General features: G+C 53.3%; 2 protein-coding genes across 2 annotated transcripts; both read right to left on the bottom strand.

Moving 5' to 3' along the window:
• Window positions 2463–10904, bottom strand: SLC16A8 (solute carrier family 16 member 8). The gene is made up of 5 exons (XM_021385161.1): window positions 8006–10904; window positions 7161–7465; window positions 6537–6680; window positions 5169–6032; window positions 2463–3202 (listed from the first exon to the last, which is right to left on the bottom strand). Exons 2-5 carry the CDS (start codon window positions 7387–7389, stop codon window positions 2823–2825), a joined length of 1617 nt encoding a protein of 538 aa, XP_021240836.1. The 5' UTR covers window positions 7390–7465; window positions 8006–10904; the 3' UTR covers window positions 2463–2822.
• BAIAP2L2 (BAI1 associated protein 2 like 2) lies at window positions 11071–19370 on the bottom strand. Its single transcript, XM_021385175.1, has 14 exons — window positions 19236–19370; window positions 18375–18450; window positions 18065–18151; window positions 17751–17812; window positions 16993–17064; window positions 16726–16842; window positions 16218–16364; window positions 15845–15997; window positions 15477–15609; window positions 14846–15071; window positions 14074–14145; window positions 13713–13881; window positions 11865–11905; window positions 11071–11703 (listed from the first exon to the last, which is right to left on the bottom strand). Exons 1-14 carry the CDS (start codon window positions 19272–19274, stop codon window positions 11628–11630), a joined length of 1470 nt encoding a protein of 489 aa, XP_021240850.1. The 5' UTR covers window positions 19275–19370; the 3' UTR covers window positions 11071–11627.

Here is a 19999-nt window from a genome sequence, read left to right as displayed (position 1 = left end):
TCCTGTTGTTCCTGGCTTTGCTTTAGTGATGTGTTTGCTTATGCTGGTCATTTTTTCTTTGCTCATGGATGCCTCTATGCCAAGATGCAATGGTCTCTATGGCTCAGGTTTCCTGAAGAAAATTAGAAATGCTATAGCAAGGCCATTCCTCCATGCAGTAACAGTTTGTCTGCATCTTAGCTTCCCAGGAAACACCAGCCTGGTGTTATCCTTATGCTGTTCCAGGAGCGGCTTTGCCACGCAGCTCAACAACTGTTGTGCCACAAGTAAGCTGATGCTCCAATCCCTGATCCTCTTGTGCCAGAATGTGGAGTAGTTTGGAGGAACAGAAAAAGCTTCAGTGGAACCTGCCTGAAAGTCAACAATGTGAAAGTGGAAGACAGCATAGCCCAGCAGCCTTTTTTTTTGCAACCTGCTGACACGCAAGCAGCCTTAGCCCTCCCAGGAGTGGTGCAGAAGAAGGATCACACCCACTTCTGCTTCAGCAGCATCCCTTAAACTTACTCTGTGTTCATGGGTATGGTTGTCCTTGCTTGAATAAGACCCCAAACAGAAGCAAGTGCTGCAGTAAAGGATCTTGTGTGTGGCGCGATGGTGACGGAACAAGCCAGTGTGCATTGAGCAGTGGATGTACTAGGGCCTGAGCCAGATCCAGGGGCTGCAGGAGACAATTTGGCACGAAACCATCCCCTGAGGTGCTCTGGCAAGTACCCAGCAGTGGTGGTTGCCATCACAGAGAAGAGAGTGGGCAGGAAGAGGGCTGAGTATCTCACAGCACACTCTGTAGCGAGACCTCGTACCCTAAGGGCTGTTATTTGCCTCTGTGAAAAGATTTAAGAGGAGGAGGCTTAGTGGGAAATGTTAAGTGGTGACAGAAACAGAGGGGACGTTGTTCTAGGGACCTCCCTGGTGCTGACAAGGGTGGTTGTTTTCAGGCTGTGGATCTCGGGCCTCTGGGAAGCTGTGGGCTGCTTCTAGGAGGGGGCACTGGTAGGTCTGGGGGACAGGTTACTGTGGAGCAACTTGTTTGCACAGAGCAGAAACAGTGCTCTTACCTTTTGAGGGAAGAACAAGCTTGTAGAGCAGTGGCTGAATGCCCATGTGGCCCCAGTCACCCTTGCTGCTGCTGCATGTTCTCCCACAGCTATGCATGCAGCATTTCTTGGGGTGCTTGGTCTGATTTGCGAGGTTTCTAAGTGGGCTTGAAGAGGAAAAAAAACCTGGAGTCGTTGATGCGACTGGCTCACAGTCAGAACTACTGACAGCGCTATTAGCCATGGTAGAACCAAGCGCAGCCCCGTGTGGGTTTGTGTTCTGCCCTCCGATTTCTGTTATAACTCTTCTCAGCAGTCATGTTCTTAAACTGGCACTCATCCAGCAACTGCAGTTTGCTCCTCCTTTATGGTTTCTTCATGCTCGATACACCCAGGGAACACTTTCCATCATGTTCCCATGCCCCAGCTAGGTTTAAGCAGCTGTGAGTTCTGCTGGCTTCAGCCATTACCCATCAATTTCGAATCAGTCCTGTCTGGAACGACCACCTTGACTGATGGTCTCATGGGCTGCCTTCCTTGCAGACCAGTTCTGCTAAGGTCTTGATCCCTCCGTGCAGTAATAGGTTCCTCCAGGGCTAACCGGAAGAAAGGGCTTTGGCCGGGGGTGTTTATAAAAGATCCGGTCCCAAAGCAGATTAAGAGCGGTTTAAGCATGCCAGGGAAGGTTGTCCTCTCTGAATGCAGAAATCCACCACTGCGGGCAGGGGAAGGGGGTCACGCCTGGCTTGCCACGTGCCCCAACACCCTCACTGGTGGCACCCAAGGGGCCGCAACCTGTCTTTCTGCCTTACCTTTGATTCCTTTACGTAAGAGGCCTTTCTCTATTTAAAAAGAAAACGCGCGCGCGCATCTTGTGTGCTGTTCTTGCTGAGTGGATAATTGCTTGGGACAGGGATGTTTACTTGCACTGAAAACCCCACCCCCCAGCTGCCACTGCTATTCCTGGCAGCAAAGCTCTGTGCTGCGGCTGCCTGCTTAGTGGCATTAGCCCTTCTGAGGTGCCTTCTTGCAGCTTGGCAGCAGCTTGGAAGAAGCATCACGTGCCACTGCCCCAGCCCTACCACCCACCGAAGGTGCTCTGGAGCGAGGTGGTCACAGCCAATGCTCCCACTGGTTCAGCAGTGCTCTGAGAATGTATTGGTGGCAGCATTTACTCCCATGTGGGCTACAGTGGGACATGACCCAGTGATAGCTATGAGCTACAGCATCTCCTAAACCTATTCCCAGCTTGCCTGGCGTGCCTGCTCCCATGATAGCCCCTGGTTTGTGTGTCCCAGGGGCAAGGCAAGCCCAGACCAGGGACGGCAGCTGCCCTGTGTCCTTCCAAGAGCTGTGCCATTCAGGGCTGTGCTATGCCAACCCTGGGAGTGGAGGAAACACTGACACCAGACCAGAGCATACCAGAGCTGATTACAAAGAGTCTCTAATTGTGTTCTGTATTGTGACAATGCAGAAGGAAAAGGAGAGTCCTTCGCAGCCTCTTCAAAATACAATTTCCAGGGCTGGTTTGGAGGTAGGGGGAAGAAGATTCTGGTGGTTGGGCTGCGCTGAGCCTGCGTTGTACCAGCATGGGTGCAGGATGCGAGTAGACATATCACTGTGTAGGTATGTGGACATATGTACATGAGGACCAGCTGTTCTTAGACTTTAGCCCTTTTATCTCTTACACCTGCTTTTGTCTGACTTTTTTCCACCCCACATCCCATCTACAATCCCATGCCGAGTTACGCTCAAACCAGGCCACTTATTTACATCCCCATTCCTCTGCTAAAAACTGTCCCTCTCCACCGTCTGGTCAGCTCGTGCCGACACCTCCCCATCCTCCTCAGGACACCTGCCTCCCTCCCCACTCTGCTCGTCCTCCACATGGTTGGCCTCCTCATTGGCCGCCACCATGGCCTTGTCAGTGCCATGGGCTGGCTGGTGGTTATCGCTGCTGTGCTCCTCGGCTTCCTGCACATCAGACTCGGCTTCTTCAGTGTCGCTCCCACCACCCGCTGAAGGGTTTTTCTCTGGGGGAGGCATCTTCTTCCCTCGGTTCAGGCAGCAGTAAGTGGCCATAGCCAGGAAGAGAGCGGAGAGCACCACCTCCGAGCCCGCCAGGTAGAAGATCACCTCGTAGTTCTTGAGAGCGTCAACCAAGCGGCCTAGTGGTTGGAGAAGAAACAAGGTGGTTAGCCTCAGTCTAAGCATTCCTGGATGGACAGACGAGCACAGGTAGGCAGCGCCTGGAGACCTATTTCTTAGAGGAAGAGCAGGAAGCCTGGATATCTAAAATCACCCTGGGTAAGAGGATGGGCAACTGAAAGTCATCCTGTGCCACCAGGGTCACTACTGTAAGAATGCGGGTTTGGTGCTTTCCCATGTTCTGACAAGGCTAAGCAGTGGTGACACAATGATGTCATGGGATCAGGCTGTGGTGTGCCATCTTCCTGCCAAGATGAGATCAGCCTCTGAGGACTTGGCTTCCTTGGAGGGCCCACACCTGATGATTTCTCTGCCAAAGAGATGTTTCTTCTTTCACAGAGAAGGTGTTGAGGCACTGGCACAGGTTACCCAGAGAAGCTGTGGATGCCTCATCCCTGGAGACCTTCAAGTCCAGGTTGGATGGTGCCCTGGGCAACCTGATGTAGTGCTTGATCTAGTGGTTGGCAGCCTTGCCTATGGCAGACGGGTTGGAACTAGGTGATCTTTGAGGTACCTTCCAACCCGAGCCTTTCTGTGATTCTATATTCTCCCGAACGTCTCAAGGCTGACAATGGAAAGAGGATTCCCACTGTGGTTTGCCAAGCTGAGATGGGGCTGTGATGGCCAAAAGCTTCCTCTCAGTCCTGCATTCTCCTCACTGCAGATGTGACCCCTGGCCTCCGCTGTACTGAAACGGTCCTGCATTCACAAACAGTGAATTCCTCAGCAGGTGAATGTGCCCTTTTCACCCTGGCTGGATAGCAAGTGAGGATTGTGTGCATGCGTGTGTGTACAGCTTATCCTACAGCGAGCCCCTCAGCCCCACAGAGGGGGAAACAGCTCAGGAGGATTACACCAAACAAAGACACTTTGTTCAACCCCTTTCGTTCAGTCAAGCGGCTGCCCCAAGTCCGAGCTGTGGGCTTTGCAAGCACGCTCAAGCTTCCTATATAAGCAGATCCTGCAGGAGAAAGTCCCCCCATGGTGGGGAAATGGGAGCCCCCCAGTCCATTCTTCGGTGACCCTGCTCCATCTGTGTCCCAATTTGTACTCACATAGTGCCAAAGCACAAATGAACTGAGGAGGGAGTCCTCCCCATGATGGCCCACAGTGGTTTGATCACTGCATGTTTGATGTGTGGGGTGGTGGCCTTGAAGATACAGTCTCCACCACCTGCTCTGTGTGTCCTGGCTTTGCTGCCTCAGTGTCTTCAGTCTCCCCTCATCTCTTGAACTTCCTTGACCTGGAGAAACTTCATCTACAGTCATCTCCTACACCTTGTTCTACGCGAGAAACCTTTTGACCTTAAACTCTGTCAAAATAACATGCAAGAGGGAAGGCCAGCATGGAAAACTGTAACAGCAAATGCTTCAGGTGGCTCTACAGACTGTTTTGGCAGCCTTGATTGAAACTAGCATACTGGCACCTTGGGCTGGGGCTAACACAAATTGAAATCACCATTCACAGCATCAATCAAAATGCCATGGACATCAAGGAGAACTTGAAGTATTCTCACCTTGTCCCACCAAAGACTCTCACAGGATTGCTTGCAGCACGTGCCTGACCCTAACCATAACATAATTTGATGCAGTGTTCACAGTGAAGGCAGAAACATGGATCCGAGCATGAGAGGGAGAAGTGCCACTGATGAGGACTGAGGGACACTAGAAGTCGTGCCATTCTGTGTGCCTGCCATTGCTGAGGTCTCTCAGGAAAGCAGAAGGAAATATCACTAACCATCTTCTGCCCTGGCTCAGTTGTGGTGCATGAAGGGAGACTAGGAGCTCTCACTTCAGAGAGCTTCCAGGAGAACTTTGAAACTGAGAAGTGTGTCCTTTATTCAAGGATTGTGACCATGACCAACACTTGCCATACTGTGGAGCGGCAGCAAAACTAATCACCTGCATTTTGCAGCACAATACCTACCTGCAGAGGGTGGACCAATGAGCACAGCAAAAGCTTCAATAAGTAGGACCAGGCCGATGGCACTGGAGAACTTCTGGGAGCCAACGATGGCCATCAGCACCTCGAACTGCAGAGCCCCCACCATGCCATAAGAAATGCCAAAAAAGACACAGAAGATGACCAGCCCTGTGTAATTGCTAGCCCTGGCGCTGCAGATGTCTGTCAAGCCGTTGAAGAGCATTGCAAAGCTGAACAGGTATGCCACGTGAGGACGGACCCACTTCAAGCCTGCCACCATGCCACACGCTGGCCGGGCAAAGATGTCTATGAAACCAATGATGGAGAGCAAGAATGCAGCCTCTGTGTCCGGTACGCCTGTGTCCTTGGCGTAGTTGACCAGCAAGATGGGGGGCACAAAGAGACCCAAGACCAGGATGAACTTTGAGATAGTGTAAATGATGAAGCCTCGGTTGGAAAAGATACTAAAATCCAACAGCTTCTTTCCTTTCTTGGGCTTCTTTTTGGCTTTCTTGGCTTTCTTGGTTCCATCAGTGGTGCTGATGCCCTCCTCTGACTTGCCTCCCATGGGCAGCATCTCCTTGGCTTCATATTTGTCCTGAGCCTTCTCCATTTTCCGCTTCATGCCCATATCCAGGGGTCTCATGACTGCCCCACAAGTGCAGCAGTTAAGCAGAAGGCCTCCCATGATGAGGAACCCTCCTCGCCAACCAAACTTCTCCAGCAGCACTTGCCCCAGTGGAGAGAGGGAGGAAAGGAAGACAGGGCTCCCAGCAGCAGCCAGTCCATTGGCAAGAGGCCGACGTTTGTCAAAGTAGGTGCCCAGCATGATCAGTGAGGGCTGGAAGTTCAACGCCATACCAAGACCTACAGGAGGGTGAGAGCCAGGAGGGAGAGAGGGAATGTGAGGACATGAGATGTGTTTTGCAACAAGCTGAAACCCACCCAAAACTGTCCTAGTCCTGCAGTCCCTCCTGTGTTCCTCACAAGCCCCTTCTCTGCTATCTTGTCCCTGGAAAAGATGGGCTAACAGCCTGTCTATTGGGACTGTGTTTGAGTCTGATAACTGTGGCCATGTTTAGACAGGACCTCTGCCTTAAACATGAACTTTGCCCCAGTACCACTATATACTGCAGCCACTCCAGTTGCCATCACCGGGCATCGCTTAGCCTTTTCTGTCCCTCCCTCCTAACTGTTTATGTTCAGCAGATACACCTCCCACAGTGCAGCATTCAAGACTAAATGCCTCCTGTGAGCGGGCGTGAATAGGTTGAGGGGAGACCTGATGCCAGACATGGTAATGCTAAGGGAGGATACAATGCACTCTTGGCTCTTCCATCAATGTGCTCCCCCTACTCCTGGGGTTCTCACCCGTCAGCACTCCAGCTGTCAGATAAAGCTCAATGATGTTGGTAGTAAAAGACGCCAGAATCATCCCAGAGGAAGCTAGCAGCCCGCCGATGAGCATCACAGGCCGGCAGCCAAACTGGTTCACCATGATGCTGCATACTGGTCCTGGGAGGAAGCAGAGGAGAGAGAGGTAGGATTCCAGAAGGAGATAGACAGGATGTGTGGGGAGGGGCAGTGTGCCCAAGCAGGACACTTGGACCTTCATGGGGAAGATGAAACACTAATGGCAGAGATCACTGCTTGGCTGTTTAGCTACACAGCCCCTGGGTCTGGCCAAGGGTCAGAAGCCCTGGTGTGGAGATTTTTGCCCTGCCCTGCCTTCAGCCCCCTGTTCTCTGGGAACAAGAAAGGTCTTGGTGCTTCAGCAGACATCATGGCCCGTGGGGTGACCCCAGACACCTCCTGGGGCAGAGGAAACAGAGACATGAAATGTACCATACATCTAGAAGAGTGTAGTGGGAGAACTGTCCTCGGCACATTGGTTCATGATGAGGCCAATGAGTGTGCTCATGGGGACAGGTTTGGGACTCTAGCAGGGCAGTGGAAGTAACAGGTTGGGTAGGGGGAAGTATATCCAAGCATCACCTGTTCCATAGAGCATGGCCAGCATAATTGAGGAGATCCAGGCCGTGTCACTGTAGCCCACATGGAAATCTTTCATGAGCTCCTTGAAGTAGACACTGACAGCTTTCGGGAAGGCATAGGAGAAGCCAGTGATCACAAAGCAGCCAAAGAGCACGATCCAGCCCCAGCCACCATCTGGGGGCTTCACGGGAGCTGGGAGCTGCCCTTCCTCTGGGTCAGCTCTCCCCATCGTCTAGCCTGGGTGGGGAAAGGCAGGCCGGAAGGAGGTAGGGTGACACAGAGAGACAACAAGAGATCTGCAGATGCTGCAAGAGAAGAGCATAGCGGGCAAACATTTACTACAAGATTTCCCTCCGTGCCCCCTATATATAGCCCTCACTCTCCGTTCCCTGCTACAAGGGACTAGACTTGGGAAATGGGTGAAGGTTGAGAGCACGGCAAACCTGTGGCAGTGGTTATTTGCATGCCAGAGAGATTAGGGCTCTGTACCTATCCGGAGGGGCCACAACAAAGCCAAAGGGGGGGAGAAGGAAGGAATTAGAGGATATGTCTTGTGAGTTGCTCCAGGACTCCTAAGCTGCACAAGAATTTTGCTCCAGTTGGCTGCTGTGAGAATGTATTTCTCATTTCTCTCCTAGGTACCAGGTTTCTGCCATACCCCTTCCAACACCAAGCACTACCTCAGTTTCTTCCACATCGAGGCTTAGTTTCACACCTGTATGCAAAGTTATCCCTGATCTTTGATTTGCAACTCCCCAGTAGCATCAGACGTGTTAGAAAGCACACAAAATGACACAAAATGGTCTTGGCTGATGGTTTTAATCAGGCGCCTGACCAAGGCTGACCTGCAGAGGTTACGGTGGGTTGGGAGTCACCAGCCAGCCAGTCTCAGTGGTCTTCCTCCTTCCCCCTTGCTCCTGAAGATGCCAGAGAGTTTGTTTATGGCAGCACCCAGGTGTCTGCCACAGCCACAGTGCCCTGCAGCAGAGCTTCCCAACCTTTAGGACCCCATCAGCCATGAAAAAGGGGAGCACTGAGGATTGAGGCAGCTCTTCTGGGTGGCAATACCCTAACAGCTCTCAGGTACTGTGGCAATGGGCAGAGGAATTAATCAAGACCAGGCTGCTAGAAAAAGAAAAGAATCATTGCTAGAAAGAAAAGGTTAATTATACACTCTTCAGACACCCATACCTTCCACTCACCCCTTTCTGTTGGTGTTCTGACCACTGGCACCAGCACAATCAGACTGAGCACAGCCCCATAAAATCATAGAATCATTAAGGTTGGAAAAGACCTCCAAGATTATCTAGTCCACCCACCTAGCCACCAACAATATTGCCCTTTGAACTCAGCTTCAGCCCCTACCTGCCCTTGCTCCTCTCCCAGCCCCACCTGGTTACAGCCAAGCAAAAGTTGACCCATTGCAGAAGCACACTGATGGCTTGATCAGCACAGTTCTCAACCACCACTCCATCCACTGCACCTCAAATAAGAGTAGCTGCCACCGAGCACATCCCAACCCTTTTTGCCTGAGCCCTCTTCCAGCCTCACTCTTCTCGCTCTTGTCCTGTGCCACAAATCAAATCAATCAATTGGACCATTTGCTTTTCATCTTCCTAGCAGGAAAACATTGTCCACCCGTGGGATCACTTCAGAGATTTCCACAGCATCACCTGTTAATGATGAATCAACAGTATCTGAGCACATTAAACAAATATCCATGGGTACTGCTTGAGTCTAGGGCTGGATGGGTACCAGCAGGAGCCCCTTCCATGGCGCAACACACCTATACAGTAAGGTATGAAAAAACATTTACCTGGCTGTAGCTCGATGCTGTCTGACAAAGATGAGGTGCAGCCGAGCAGCTCACACGTGGAACTCCCTCCAAGCCAACGTGCTGCAGCACAGCTCTGCTGGAGCTTTATCCCAGCTCTGAGCAGGCAGTTCAGAGCTGCCTCAATCATAACGCCCCGGTGCGCACGCGGGCTCCTCTGCTCACCACTGCACACGGTGGTCACACCATGTACCCTGTACCTGCCTCTGCATACGCTACAGCTTGCTATTATTTTCTCCACAGTTAAGGAGCTTTATTCATGGGTAAAAATACCCCACATTAAAGCTCATCAGCACAGGCAACAGCACTTGCCCTGGGCATTGCATGCAGGTGGCCCCATAGCAAGCACTGCCACAGGTCTAGCTGCTACTGGATGCCAGGAGACTTGCACCAGCACCAGAAGTCACGAAACCTGGGCAGGTGAAGGCCACTGCAGAAAAACCCCGCTGTACCAGGCAAGCTGCACTACTACCAGCATCCAGGAGTGTCCACACAAATGTGAGGATCTCTCCTGGTGCCTCAGTAGAGTATGGATATCTTGGGAAGGGTTTAGTCAATACAAAAGCCACCATTTGTGCCACTAGCCTACAAAATCCATCCTGAGAAAGCCACTAAAGAAATGAGTACAGGCCTGCAGAAGCTGTCATGTTGGCTCAGATGTGAGCACCCCTCTTCACCACTGACCTGAGCAATGAAGCGACGAGTGCCCAAGACCCCAAAGACCGAGTGGATCAGTCCAGCTGGTACTCCCCAGCTCTGGATGAGTGTGCCCAGTCAGACGGCCCTGCAGGTTCTATGCCCCATGGTGGACATGCTGTCAGCGGGGCACAGGGTGACAGCTGCAGGAATCCAGTGCCTTTTGAGCGGTCTCTTGTGCCCTGCTGCTTTCTTCAGGGCAGCCACGTCCTCACTGCAGAGCTAATCCCCCTCTCAGCCTGCTTTTCTCCAGCTCCAATGCAACCCTCTGCAAAACCACCAGCAGAGGGGATGCCCCACGCAGGGACCCCCTTGCCTCCTATGGGTGGATGCAGGCAGCGTGGATGTGGGTCAGTGGCTGATTATGGCTTCAGGTCGACGAAGACCAGCAGGTGCTGACCGCGCAGAATGCGCTTCTCCACTTTTAAGAGGCTTTTTCAGCCAATGGGGAGGAGGTGGCTGCCTGCTGCTGCCCGAATCCCTCGGTAATCCCATGGCCTGCCACGGGGCTCCTCACTGCTCTCCCAGTGGGAGGAATAAGAGTGTTGTGATAGGCTGAGCAGGAGACTGGGTGCAGAGGGAGAACATAGCAGAGATCCATGTTTCAGTGAGGGGCAAAACAGGGGATGGGGCAGCTTTGTACAGTCTCCCAAGTATCCACTGGCTCCTCCATACTCCTGGGGTGGGGCAAAGCTGAGGGGCATGTGCTCAGCGGAGAGTGAAGACGAGGTGGAGCAGCCAAGGGATTGCCATCCTCCATGGCTGGAATAGCTGTTTGGGACCAGATGCATCCCACTCCCAGCAGCCCCAAAACAAAGCCCCTGCATGGCTGCCGTTTGATTGCCACCATAGTTCTCAGCTACACATGGGGAAGCCCATACCCCTGCAGGCTCTGGGGCCGGGGTTTTGGGGCCCACACATTAATCCTCCCAAGCCTCTTAGTCCCTGTGCCCCATCAGTGGGGAAGGAGGCACACACGGGGCCCGCAGGTCTTGGCAGCACTCACAGCCAGGGTTTAATTTCTATTAATAAGGCTAATCGGCTCAGGCCAGGGCTGCTGCTTGTGCTCTGTCCCAGGAGGGAGGGCAGCCTGGTGGCAGGGCCAGGATGGCGGGGCCTGGCGGTGCGTGAGAAGATGGCTGCTGGGCCTTGTCCTCCTGCCTGAGGCCTACCAGGCCTTGTGAGGCCTACCTGCGCATGGCAGGCCAGTGGGAGCTGGGAAGCAGAGTTGTGCTGCCCTCCAGTGACAGCAGAGCTGGGACTTGCTGGTGAGGCCTGGCAGAGGGTCAGGCAGCCCCCCAAGCCCTGGCTGTTGGGGGACCCATGGCCTCTTCTCCATGCCCTCTGACCACAGCAAAGGCCTGGTTGCTGGAACAGCTATGGAAGCAGCATTCTCTGTTTTATTTCAAAATGCTTTTTCCACAGGACATCTGGTGGAAGAGAAGGACAGCGACACTGGCCTCCATCGCCTCCTTCCCTGTGCCCAGGAGCTGACTGGCCAGGGAAGCAGTCAGCCAGTGGTGAGGAGGGGCTGAAACAACAGTGGCTACCAAAGGGGCCAAGAGCCCTTCGGCCAAGCCACATCACTGGAAGCTTTCTGGCAGCTATCTCCCTCTGGGGTTCATTTTTCCAGCAGCAAAGTCTGGCGAGTGTCCTTCTCCCAGACTGTCAGCGTTCCCCCCACCCCGGGCCACCATCACCAGGCTTCTCCCACTCAAGCACAATAACGTCACACAGGGGTGGAGGGCAATCCAAAGAGATCAGAAGGGGCCCATTGCTGGCTACAGCATACCAAACAGCCATGAGACAGATCCCCGCACCCCAGAGGGAAGGGAGGGGTAGAGAGAGGTCACTCCGTGAACGGTAGCACGAGGTCACTGCCCAATAGGGGTTGCAGCCCGTCACTCCTATGCCTTCCTCTTCCCTGTAGCACCACTTCATCGGATAATGGGTGCAGAGCGATCATTGGTGACCGTGGGACGCAGCTTGACTGTGGCAAAGGGGTTGGTACCTCTGAAAGGGAAAAGGAGATAGACCATATCAAGCAATCTGGAAAGACCACGCTGGGGAGCTGATGGCCAAGCAGGGGCTGTTAAGTCTACTACAATAAAAGTACTGTAATAATGCCACTCTTTCTGGTGATTCCAGAGTGCAGCCCCATGTCTCACTCTTACCTTGGGAACAGTTCAGGTGGCTGGTCAAATACTCCTGGTTTCTGCAGTGAAAAGAAAGGCAACTGTGAGTGATCTGGAGTGGGGGAGGGAACGGAGATACAAAAGTGGAGCAGGGAACACTGCACACTTGAAGAAAGATTCTGCAAAATATTTGAGTGAATTAGTAGCCCAAGTCCTATTAACAGGGCTCTGACTCCTTATTCATTCAAACTTTGCATACTACCTGTGGTGGGTGGCTGTCCCTACACCACAGGTTCCCTGTTCCCATAGGACACCTCCCTTTGTTTTGAGAAGAAGGGAGATGCCTCGGATCCCTTAAATGTCATGTCTGAAGAGCACAGCAAACGGCCAGTCTGGTCTACATTCTACCCTGCCAGCACAGCCAGAGATGCCCCCTCATGTTGCCCACCCACTCTAGCAGAGTTCATTGTTGTCAGTGCCCTCACACACTCCCTGCACCTGCAGGGAACTCAAGAGTGCTGGTACCCTGCCCTACATTATGTACTGCTCAAATGTGAACCAGCCAGATGGAGAAAGACAGAGCTATGACCTGTGGCCCTTATCCTTGGCCAGCAGATGATGAACGACCAGTGACAACTGTGATAGCCTGCTAATGCACACCAGTTTCTGTAGCTGGTGACAGACAAGAAAGCTCTGTATTCCAACTGGGAAGTAAAACAAGCATTTATTTGGTGCTGGTTCAACTGGAGGATATTTTGGGCAGAAGTTTAGAGCAAGGCTGAGTCTTTCCAAATTTCTAATGAGGTTCAATTGCTTTCACACCAAAATTTAAGTGCTCCACAGACATAATTGTTCAATCCTAGGTCCATCCCTATATTCTAGCCTTGGGGATGGATGGAAATCAGTGACCCAGAGGCTGTAGACTCTAGAGCCCATTCCCCCCCGTGCTGTGAAGCCTGAGGCTTCCTGAAACCATGGAACAGGTCATGAGAGGGGAAAAAAAAAAGGTTAATTAAATGTGTTCCAGTCCTTTGAGCCATCCAGTTTCCTACAACTTCACACCGGCCTAGAACCAGTGACTAGAAATGAGGTTTCCCAGCCTTGTGCAACTGAGCAAGAAGCACCTTGCAGGCAGCACCATTCTTCCCTCTCCTACCAGAGGCCCCCATTTTCAGCTGTCCTCCACTTCAACTTTGACTGTTCTCACCAGTCAATTCCTAACAACTGGAAGCAAAGTGACACAGAAGGTTTAATTCCCAACATGCCATCTGTGAGCCGTGGGTTGGAGATTCCTTATTCTAAGATTCTCCAAAATGGCTGTGCTCTCAGCCTTTACCCTTAGGTCTCTGCCTATTCCAGCTATGACTTTAATCTAAGCCTTGTTCAAATTTGGAAGAGGACCAATGAAGCTGCTCTCCATTTACTGAAGCTAGAAGAAGGATGGCATCTCTGTCAGCTGGTCAGCCACCCCCAGCCCATCCTGATCACTCCATGGTCCTACTATTAGCAGAAAGAGGTGCTGCCTCGGAGCCACCAGAAATCAGGCTGGGAAGTCATGGAGAAAAGGACTGAACTGAAGGGGCCCTGGTAAGCAAAAAGAGAGAAAAATGAGAAGGGCTGGGCACAAAGAGTCCCTGCAGGAGGAAATGCAGGCACTGAGGATCTGCACAGACAAGACTGACTGCAGGGACACCAGGACATGGTTGCGTGGGAACAGACTGGATGAGAAAGGCCAGTGCTAACAAGACACCTAATTTCAGGAAGGGATGAGGGCACATGTCAACCATCTCAAGCGTTTTTCTTTCTCACTGCAGAAAAGGATGGAAGCCAGCACCACTGGAAAGTTTTCCCCCCTCCACACACACCAGTCAGCCCTCCTGCACTCACCTTGGAACCACCTGAGGGCACTGACCCACTCTGGTTACTGCTGGAACCCACCGGTGGGGGAGGTGGGTTTGGCACAGCAGCTTGGGCAGCAGCAGACCAGCTAGAGGAAGAAACGCTGGGATGCTCCAGGATGTCATCCATACTGTGACTGCTCCGGAGTGGGAAAGACCTGAGCAAGAAGAGAAGACAGTGAGAAGTGAGCCAAAGAGCAAGGAATGGGGAGCAGCACAGGTGCTAGCCACAGGGACATCTCTGGAGGAAAATAAGCAGCCTGCACCTGAAACAGGTACCCTGCTAGTGTGAAAGGCCTACGAGGTGGCAGGCACTTCATTTTCTGCCTGGCTAATTGCCCTCCTCTTACCTGACAGGTGGCTCCTCCATGTCCCTCGCATCCTCCAGAGGCTTGACATAAGCTTCAGGGAACCAGCCGCATCTAAGACACAGAAAGAGAGATGAATGAGCTCCAGGCAAACCACGGTTTGTGGTTCTTCAGATCCAGCTGCCCAGCACGCCTATCTACACCTATTCCACCCATCAGCCAAGCCTCCACTGCTGCAGCTACCGTATGCGAGTGTTCAACACATCTTTCACCTCTAGGTGGGGCAAGACAGTCCTTGGGAAGCCACGGAGCAATGGTATGTTCACCTTTTGCTTGGCACAGGACTCGCTTATCTGAGAAGCTATGCACTCCTCCCCAGGGCAAAGCAGCTGCACCCCAGAACTCCATCAAAAGCAAGACACTGCTCTTGCTCATCTTGCATATGAGTGATGTTCCCTGCAGAGCATTGGGCATGGACCCCATGTGCATGAGGGCAGGCTTCACCAATAGGTATCAGCCAGTCACGCCACGGGGAGTAATTCAGTAAGCGCTGGGTGCAGCAGTTTCCATGCCCTGTCTGTGCTGGAGCTGAGAAATGCCAGGCCTCTCAGGTAACTCCAGCAGTTCACAGCTGGCTCCCATGGCAGGATCCACTCAGCCATGCAAGACGAGAGATGTCACCAGGGCCCTGGCTTTTGTCACCCACCCTCGCCCTGCCTCATTGCTCCTCCTGCTCAAGCAGGCTGGGGACATGGCAGAGGAGAGATGGCAATCTCAACACAAAGCCCATTTACTGCACCAAGGTCTCACGTACGTGGACGAGCCCTCCAGCTTGCCATACAGCCAGCCGTTCTGCGCCTCCGGCATCAGCACTGTGATGATATCCCCAGGATCGAAGCGCAGCAGGGTCCGGTTGGCCCCTGTCGTGTGGGGAGCAATAGCCTGCACTCTCACTGTGCCGCTCCTCCGCCTGCCTTCGCTGCTGCTGCTGGCCTCGCCAAAGGAACCAGAGCGGGAGACGCGGCCCGCAGGGAGCAAACCTGCAGAGAAGCATCAGAGGGGTCTGGATAGAACTCAGCATCCTCCTGCAAGACCTATGCTGCCTCAATGGGCTGCTGACCCTCTTCCTGACCCTGCTGTAGAATATGGGTCATTTTTGTCTCTCCCTTTTTTTTTTTTTTAAATTATTATTTGAAAAAAGTTTAAGCTGAAATTTGTAACAAATGAGAAGCAGTTGAGTCCTGGATGGACTCCATTCTGAAGGCTGAGCTCACACCCATTTCATTCAGCACTGTCCTTGCCAGCTCCCCATGCACTGGCTTTTCACTATGCCCAGGGATGTGGCTGAGGACCCACTGTCCAGTAGTGGTGGTCCCTCTCTTAACCCAACCCTGATCCCAGAGGAGCCCAAGCACTGTCTCCCAGCTCCCAGACACGAGTCATACTGGCTGATGGCGTCCTCTGCAGTGGTCGCCTGGGGACCTCTGGTTGAGGAGACTGTCTCATTTCCAGCGGCTCCTGAGAGAAGATGCTGGACCTACTCCCGGCCATGGAAGAAGCAAAGTCCCCAAGAGGTCTCTGTTGGAAGGAAAGAAGTCTGAGCGCATGGCCACTGAGGCTGTGCCAAGCAAGAGACACCTCATCCCTCTCAAAAAGCAGAAACCAACATCACAACCCATATACACGCTTCCCTTCATCTTGGCCAGAGGATGGGGAGGCGGGGAGGCTGACAAGGCCTGGCCTTGCCCTGCAGCTCAGAAGGGAAGAGCTGCCTTGCCACCACCACGGTGAAAGCTGCCCACATGCTCCTCACCGTCTCCAGGTGGGTAGGTGTGAGCCGGCCTGACGGATAGCCCTGGCCATGGGAGGTGCTGAGCAGGCCCTGCGCGTGGCTGTTGGAGGGGTTGCGGCTGGCCTCCAGCTGCTCCTTCCACTGCGGCGCCTTGGTCTGGATCATTCCCCGGGCCTGAGAAAAGAGAGAAAATAGGCGGTGATGGACACGGCACTCACACATTCAACTCCTCACCAGCCATACTCCTCCAGCCTAGGGCAGTCAGCCTGGACCCCAGCTCCCAGCCTGATCCATGCACAAAACACTGCCTTCACCCAAGTGGTCACCAAGCCCTGAGTCTCTCTTGCCTGCACATCCCCCTCCAGCCACCCAGCTCTGCTCCTCAGGGCCATACCCTGCTGTAGAATTGGAGGAGAGTGTTGTAGAGCATCTGGTGCTTTTCAGCCAGGAAGCGGTAGCGGCGTTTCTCCTCCAGCTCAGCCTCCCGCTGGCTGTTGGAGAGGAACGCCTGCATCTCCGAGCGCAGCCGCATCACGTTCTCCTGGGTCACAGGGGAGAGGAGGAAGAGGTCAGTGGAAATACAGCATTCAGAAGGAGAAACACTGAAATGGGTGGTTACGGCTACCAGCTTCCCAGCACAGAGGAGCTAGAGCCCAGAGACCAGATCCTTGCACACCAAGGCTTGCTAAATGAGGCAAAAGCTTGGCAAGTTCTGCAGGATTGAGCTACACAGGTCAGCAGCACCCTGTAGAAGAGGAGTTTCCTCTTTTTCAGAAAAGCCTGCTGCCTTTTGACTGTCAGAAACAATCCCTTGTGTTTTCAGGAAGGGCAGAGCTGCTCAGAAATTGGTTTCAGAGAAACCAAGTTCTTTCCCAACTATGCTTTCTACAACCCCTGCTCACCTTCATGTCCCGGATGTTTTTATCACGGGCCCTCTCCATCCTCCAGAGCTCTGCCGTACACTTCTCCAGGTTGTTGGCTCTGCGCCGGTACTCCAGCTCGTACTGCTTCTGGCTCTCCTGCCAGGTAGAAAGCAGGTTGATTGAGGAACCAGGGACATCACAGTCCATGAGAGGAGAAGAAGGTAAGCCCCCTCCACCTCCAGCACGATGTTTGAGGTGACAGGGAAACAAGCAGGGCCGAGGAGTGGAAGGAAACTCAGCACTCACACTGATGAACTGCACATCCATTTTGGAGTTCTTCTCCATGTGCTGCAATAGGTCCGCATGGAACGTCTGAGCCTGGAAGAGGGAAAGGTTAGATATTGGGAAAAATTTATTCTCAGAAAGAGCAGTGCTGCACTGGCACAGGCTGCCCAGGGAGCTGGTGGAGTCACCATCCCTCGAGGTGTTCCAGAACCGTGTGGATGTGGCACTGAGGGACATGGTCAGTGGGCATGGTGGGAATGGGCTGACCGTTGGACTGTATGATCTTAGAGGTCTTCTCCAACCTTAATGATTCTAAGATTGTATGGTTCTGCAAAGGAGCCATCACCCCCAAACTCATCACCATGCTATGTGAACCATGGGAAGGTTGGCTTGCAGAATCCACAGAACCAGTGGCTCCCTTGCCAGCTGACCCCCAAAGAAAAGCCAAAAAATGGGCATGCTGGGGCTGCTGTGGAGCAGCCCTGCAGCCTGGGTGTGCACATCTGGCATCCGTCTCTGGTCTTCAACAAGAGGCTGACATCCCCCGAGGGTGGTAACAGTCCCCAGACAGCACCAAAAATGGAACAGCAGCAGGCTCTGGGCATGGCAGCTCTGCAACACCCCTGTCACGTGCAGCAAGGATGGCAGGGAGGCAGCACCTGCCTGCAAGCACTGAGAGGGAGAGAACTGGGGTGAACTGGGCAAATGCCAGCAGGCTGCAGGATGGGAAGTCCCTATTTGTCCCCACTTGCACACCAGCCCCGAGGAAAACCACTCACCACAACTTCTAAATCAGAGCTCAGGAGCCTCTGCGTGTCGGACATCTGCATCAGGATTTCACCTTCAGAGAAAAGAGAAGGGAGAGGGTGGAATAACACCATGCCCATTTCCTGGTGTGACCAGGGAGGCCGAGCAGCAGTGTGCCACCGCAGCTGATATGCGGGTGTGAAAGTCCAACAGCGTACAGCTCTCTGCATCTCCAGAGGCTGAGAGCCTTCATTTAGATGATCTGTCTTCCCCCAGTAGCTGGAAAGGCATCAACTAATGGGGAAAGCTCCTCCCAGGACAGGAGTGGTGCGTGGCAGAGCCTTACCCAGCACGTGTGAGGTGGAGCTCTGCAGCGCTTGCTCCCCAATCTTTTCGATTGCCTTAAAGTAGACTTCAGCTGCTTTGGATAATGCTGTGTGGAAAGGAGAGGAAAAGTAAGGATCTGACCTGCCTTCCCACCAGCCCCAGAGAGCAGTGTGCAGGAGATTCACCCTATACCTCCTTTATAGGTCTGTCTCTATCTGTACCTACTAACAGCAGTAGGTCACAGAGCAAGACGAAAGCTCAGGACGTGCCACGAGGTGAGCCCAGCACCCTCCCAGCACACAGCAGACACTCAGGGAGAACCCACTCACCGTGGAAAGCACGCAAGTAGTTGTTCCCCAGGTACACCAGGTTCTCCAGTGCAGGGTTAAACTGTTCCAGGATGCTCTGTGGACAGGCAGAACCATGTTAATGCTGGTCCTCCCTATGTACCAGGTCAATGACAGAGGGCAAGGTGGCTGCTGGAGAGCCACAATGTCACCTAAAGATGGATTTCTCCCAGGGCCCCATGCTCCTTAGCTGCTGCAGACAAGGCAGTAATTACAAGGAGATCTCCCTGAGCCTGCACAGGTGAAGGCCACCACTTATCACTCAGGCACAAACATTATTTTTCCTGTCCAGGATCTGATGCACCGCCAACCTCAGCAGCTTGATAAGAGAAGGGATGGACAGTTTCAAATCAACCCATTCACTTTTATTTGCTGATAAACCTGTTTATCAAAGTTTCATTGTTTACAGTATAGCAGCAGAGCAGAGGCTGGAATAAGGCATTTTACTTCTCCCAGCCCTCACTACCTTGATGCAGCACCAACGTGCACAGGGAAGCATTAGTGAGATCAGGCTGCTCTTCCCAGCAAGGTGAAAACAGCCAGGTGCTTACTACCAGTAACCAAGCTGTATGATCCTTCCATAAAGGAGCTCTATATCCAAACCACGCTGATCACCTGATTTCTTCCTGGGTCTGCCCTAAGACCCATGCCACGCTCCCCTCCTGGCAGTCACTGCTCCCAAACCCAGCCCGGAGCCCTCAGGAGCTGCTGCAGCTCAGCCTGGGGACGGATCCAGCCCTCAGCTGTCCACCCAAGGGAGCCTCCCGCAGAAAACAGCTCCTCTCCTCCCAGCTGCACGTCTTCCCCAGGCAGACAGAAGCAGCTTTCAGTGCCAGCACTCACCTTATAGATGGAGATGGTGGATCTGTAGGACAGGTCCATCTCCTCAGGCTTTTCCCTCTCCCGCAGAGGAGCAAGGGGCAAAGGAGAGCACGAGGCGCTGTGCTGATCCGGAAGAGCCCTTCCGCAGAGCTGGCTGGATGGAGAGCCTGTGGCTGGCAAGGAATGACAGCAGGAAGACACAGCCGTGGTACAAAGGGAACAGAGCACTGCTGGAGTTTAATAATTCACCAGCCAAGAGGTTGGAACTTGATCCCTAGGTGTAACCGGACTCTGGGGAGAGAGGAATCCTGCAACAGCCAGCAGGGGCATGTGACTGCCTCCTTGAATTATTGATTGCCAGCTCGGTGCCCAGCTCCCCCTGCCCTAGCACCTGCAGAGCCAGCCACCTGCCAGAGTCACGCCTTGCTTGATGCTTCCATCCCTCCCACCAACCCGCAGGTGGCTCGCTCGGCCTTCCCACGCTGCCCGAACATCCTTGGGTCCCACGGATCAGGAGATCCCTACGGGTTTGTGATCACCGGCAGCAAATAGCAGGGAGAGAAAAGGAGAGGGGAAAAAAAAAAAAAAAAAGAGACTTCTGGACTGGTTTCAGCTCTTCCCTGCCCTCTATTCCACCCCCTACTCCTGAGCCTTCCTCCCACTCTTAGTCTCACTGAGGCTCCTCAGTGCCAGCGCAAGCTTGTGCTGAACCCTCCAGTTCTCCCTGCCTGCATGGACCCCGAGCACAGCATCGTTCCGGGGAGCCCTTGCAGGTGCAGCTGGCT

This window comes from Numida meleagris, chromosome 1, assembly GCF_002078875.1.
Source record: "Numida meleagris isolate 19003 breed g44 Domestic line chromosome 1, NumMel1.0, whole genome shotgun sequence".
NCBI classification, from domain to species: Eukaryota; Metazoa; Chordata; class Aves; order Galliformes; family Numididae; genus Numida; species Numida meleagris.
Note: the sequence above shows the minus strand (reverse complement) of the source record. Positions and strands in the feature narration are given on the sequence as shown.

Bases quoted from the DNA above. Each gene is read 5' to 3' on its own strand.
- BAIAP2L2 (XM_021385175.1), bottom strand. From the start codon at position 19,274: ATGGACCTGTCCTACAGATCCACCATCTCCATCTATAAG. The intron at 18,451-19,235 runs GTGAGTGCTGGC...GCCTGTCCACAG, and splicing joins CCACCATCTCCATCTATAAG to AGCATCCTGGAACAGTTTAA. The intron at 16,365-16,725 runs GTGAGCAGGGGT...CCTGTGACCCAG, and splicing joins AAAACATCCGGGACATGAAG to GAGAACGTGATGCGGCTGCG.
- SLC16A8 (XM_021385161.1), bottom strand. From the start codon at position 7,389: ATGGGGAGAGCTGACCCAGAGGAAGGGCAGCTCCCAGCTCCCGTGAAG. The intron at 6,681-7,160 runs GTGATGCTTGGA...GCTTCCTCCCAG, and splicing joins GGCCATGCTCTATGGAACAG to GACCAGTATGCAGCATCATG. The intron at 6,033-6,536 runs GTGAGAACCCCA...ACCCTCCTGTAG, and splicing joins GACAGCTGGAGTGCTGACGG to GTCTTGGTATGGCGTTGAAC.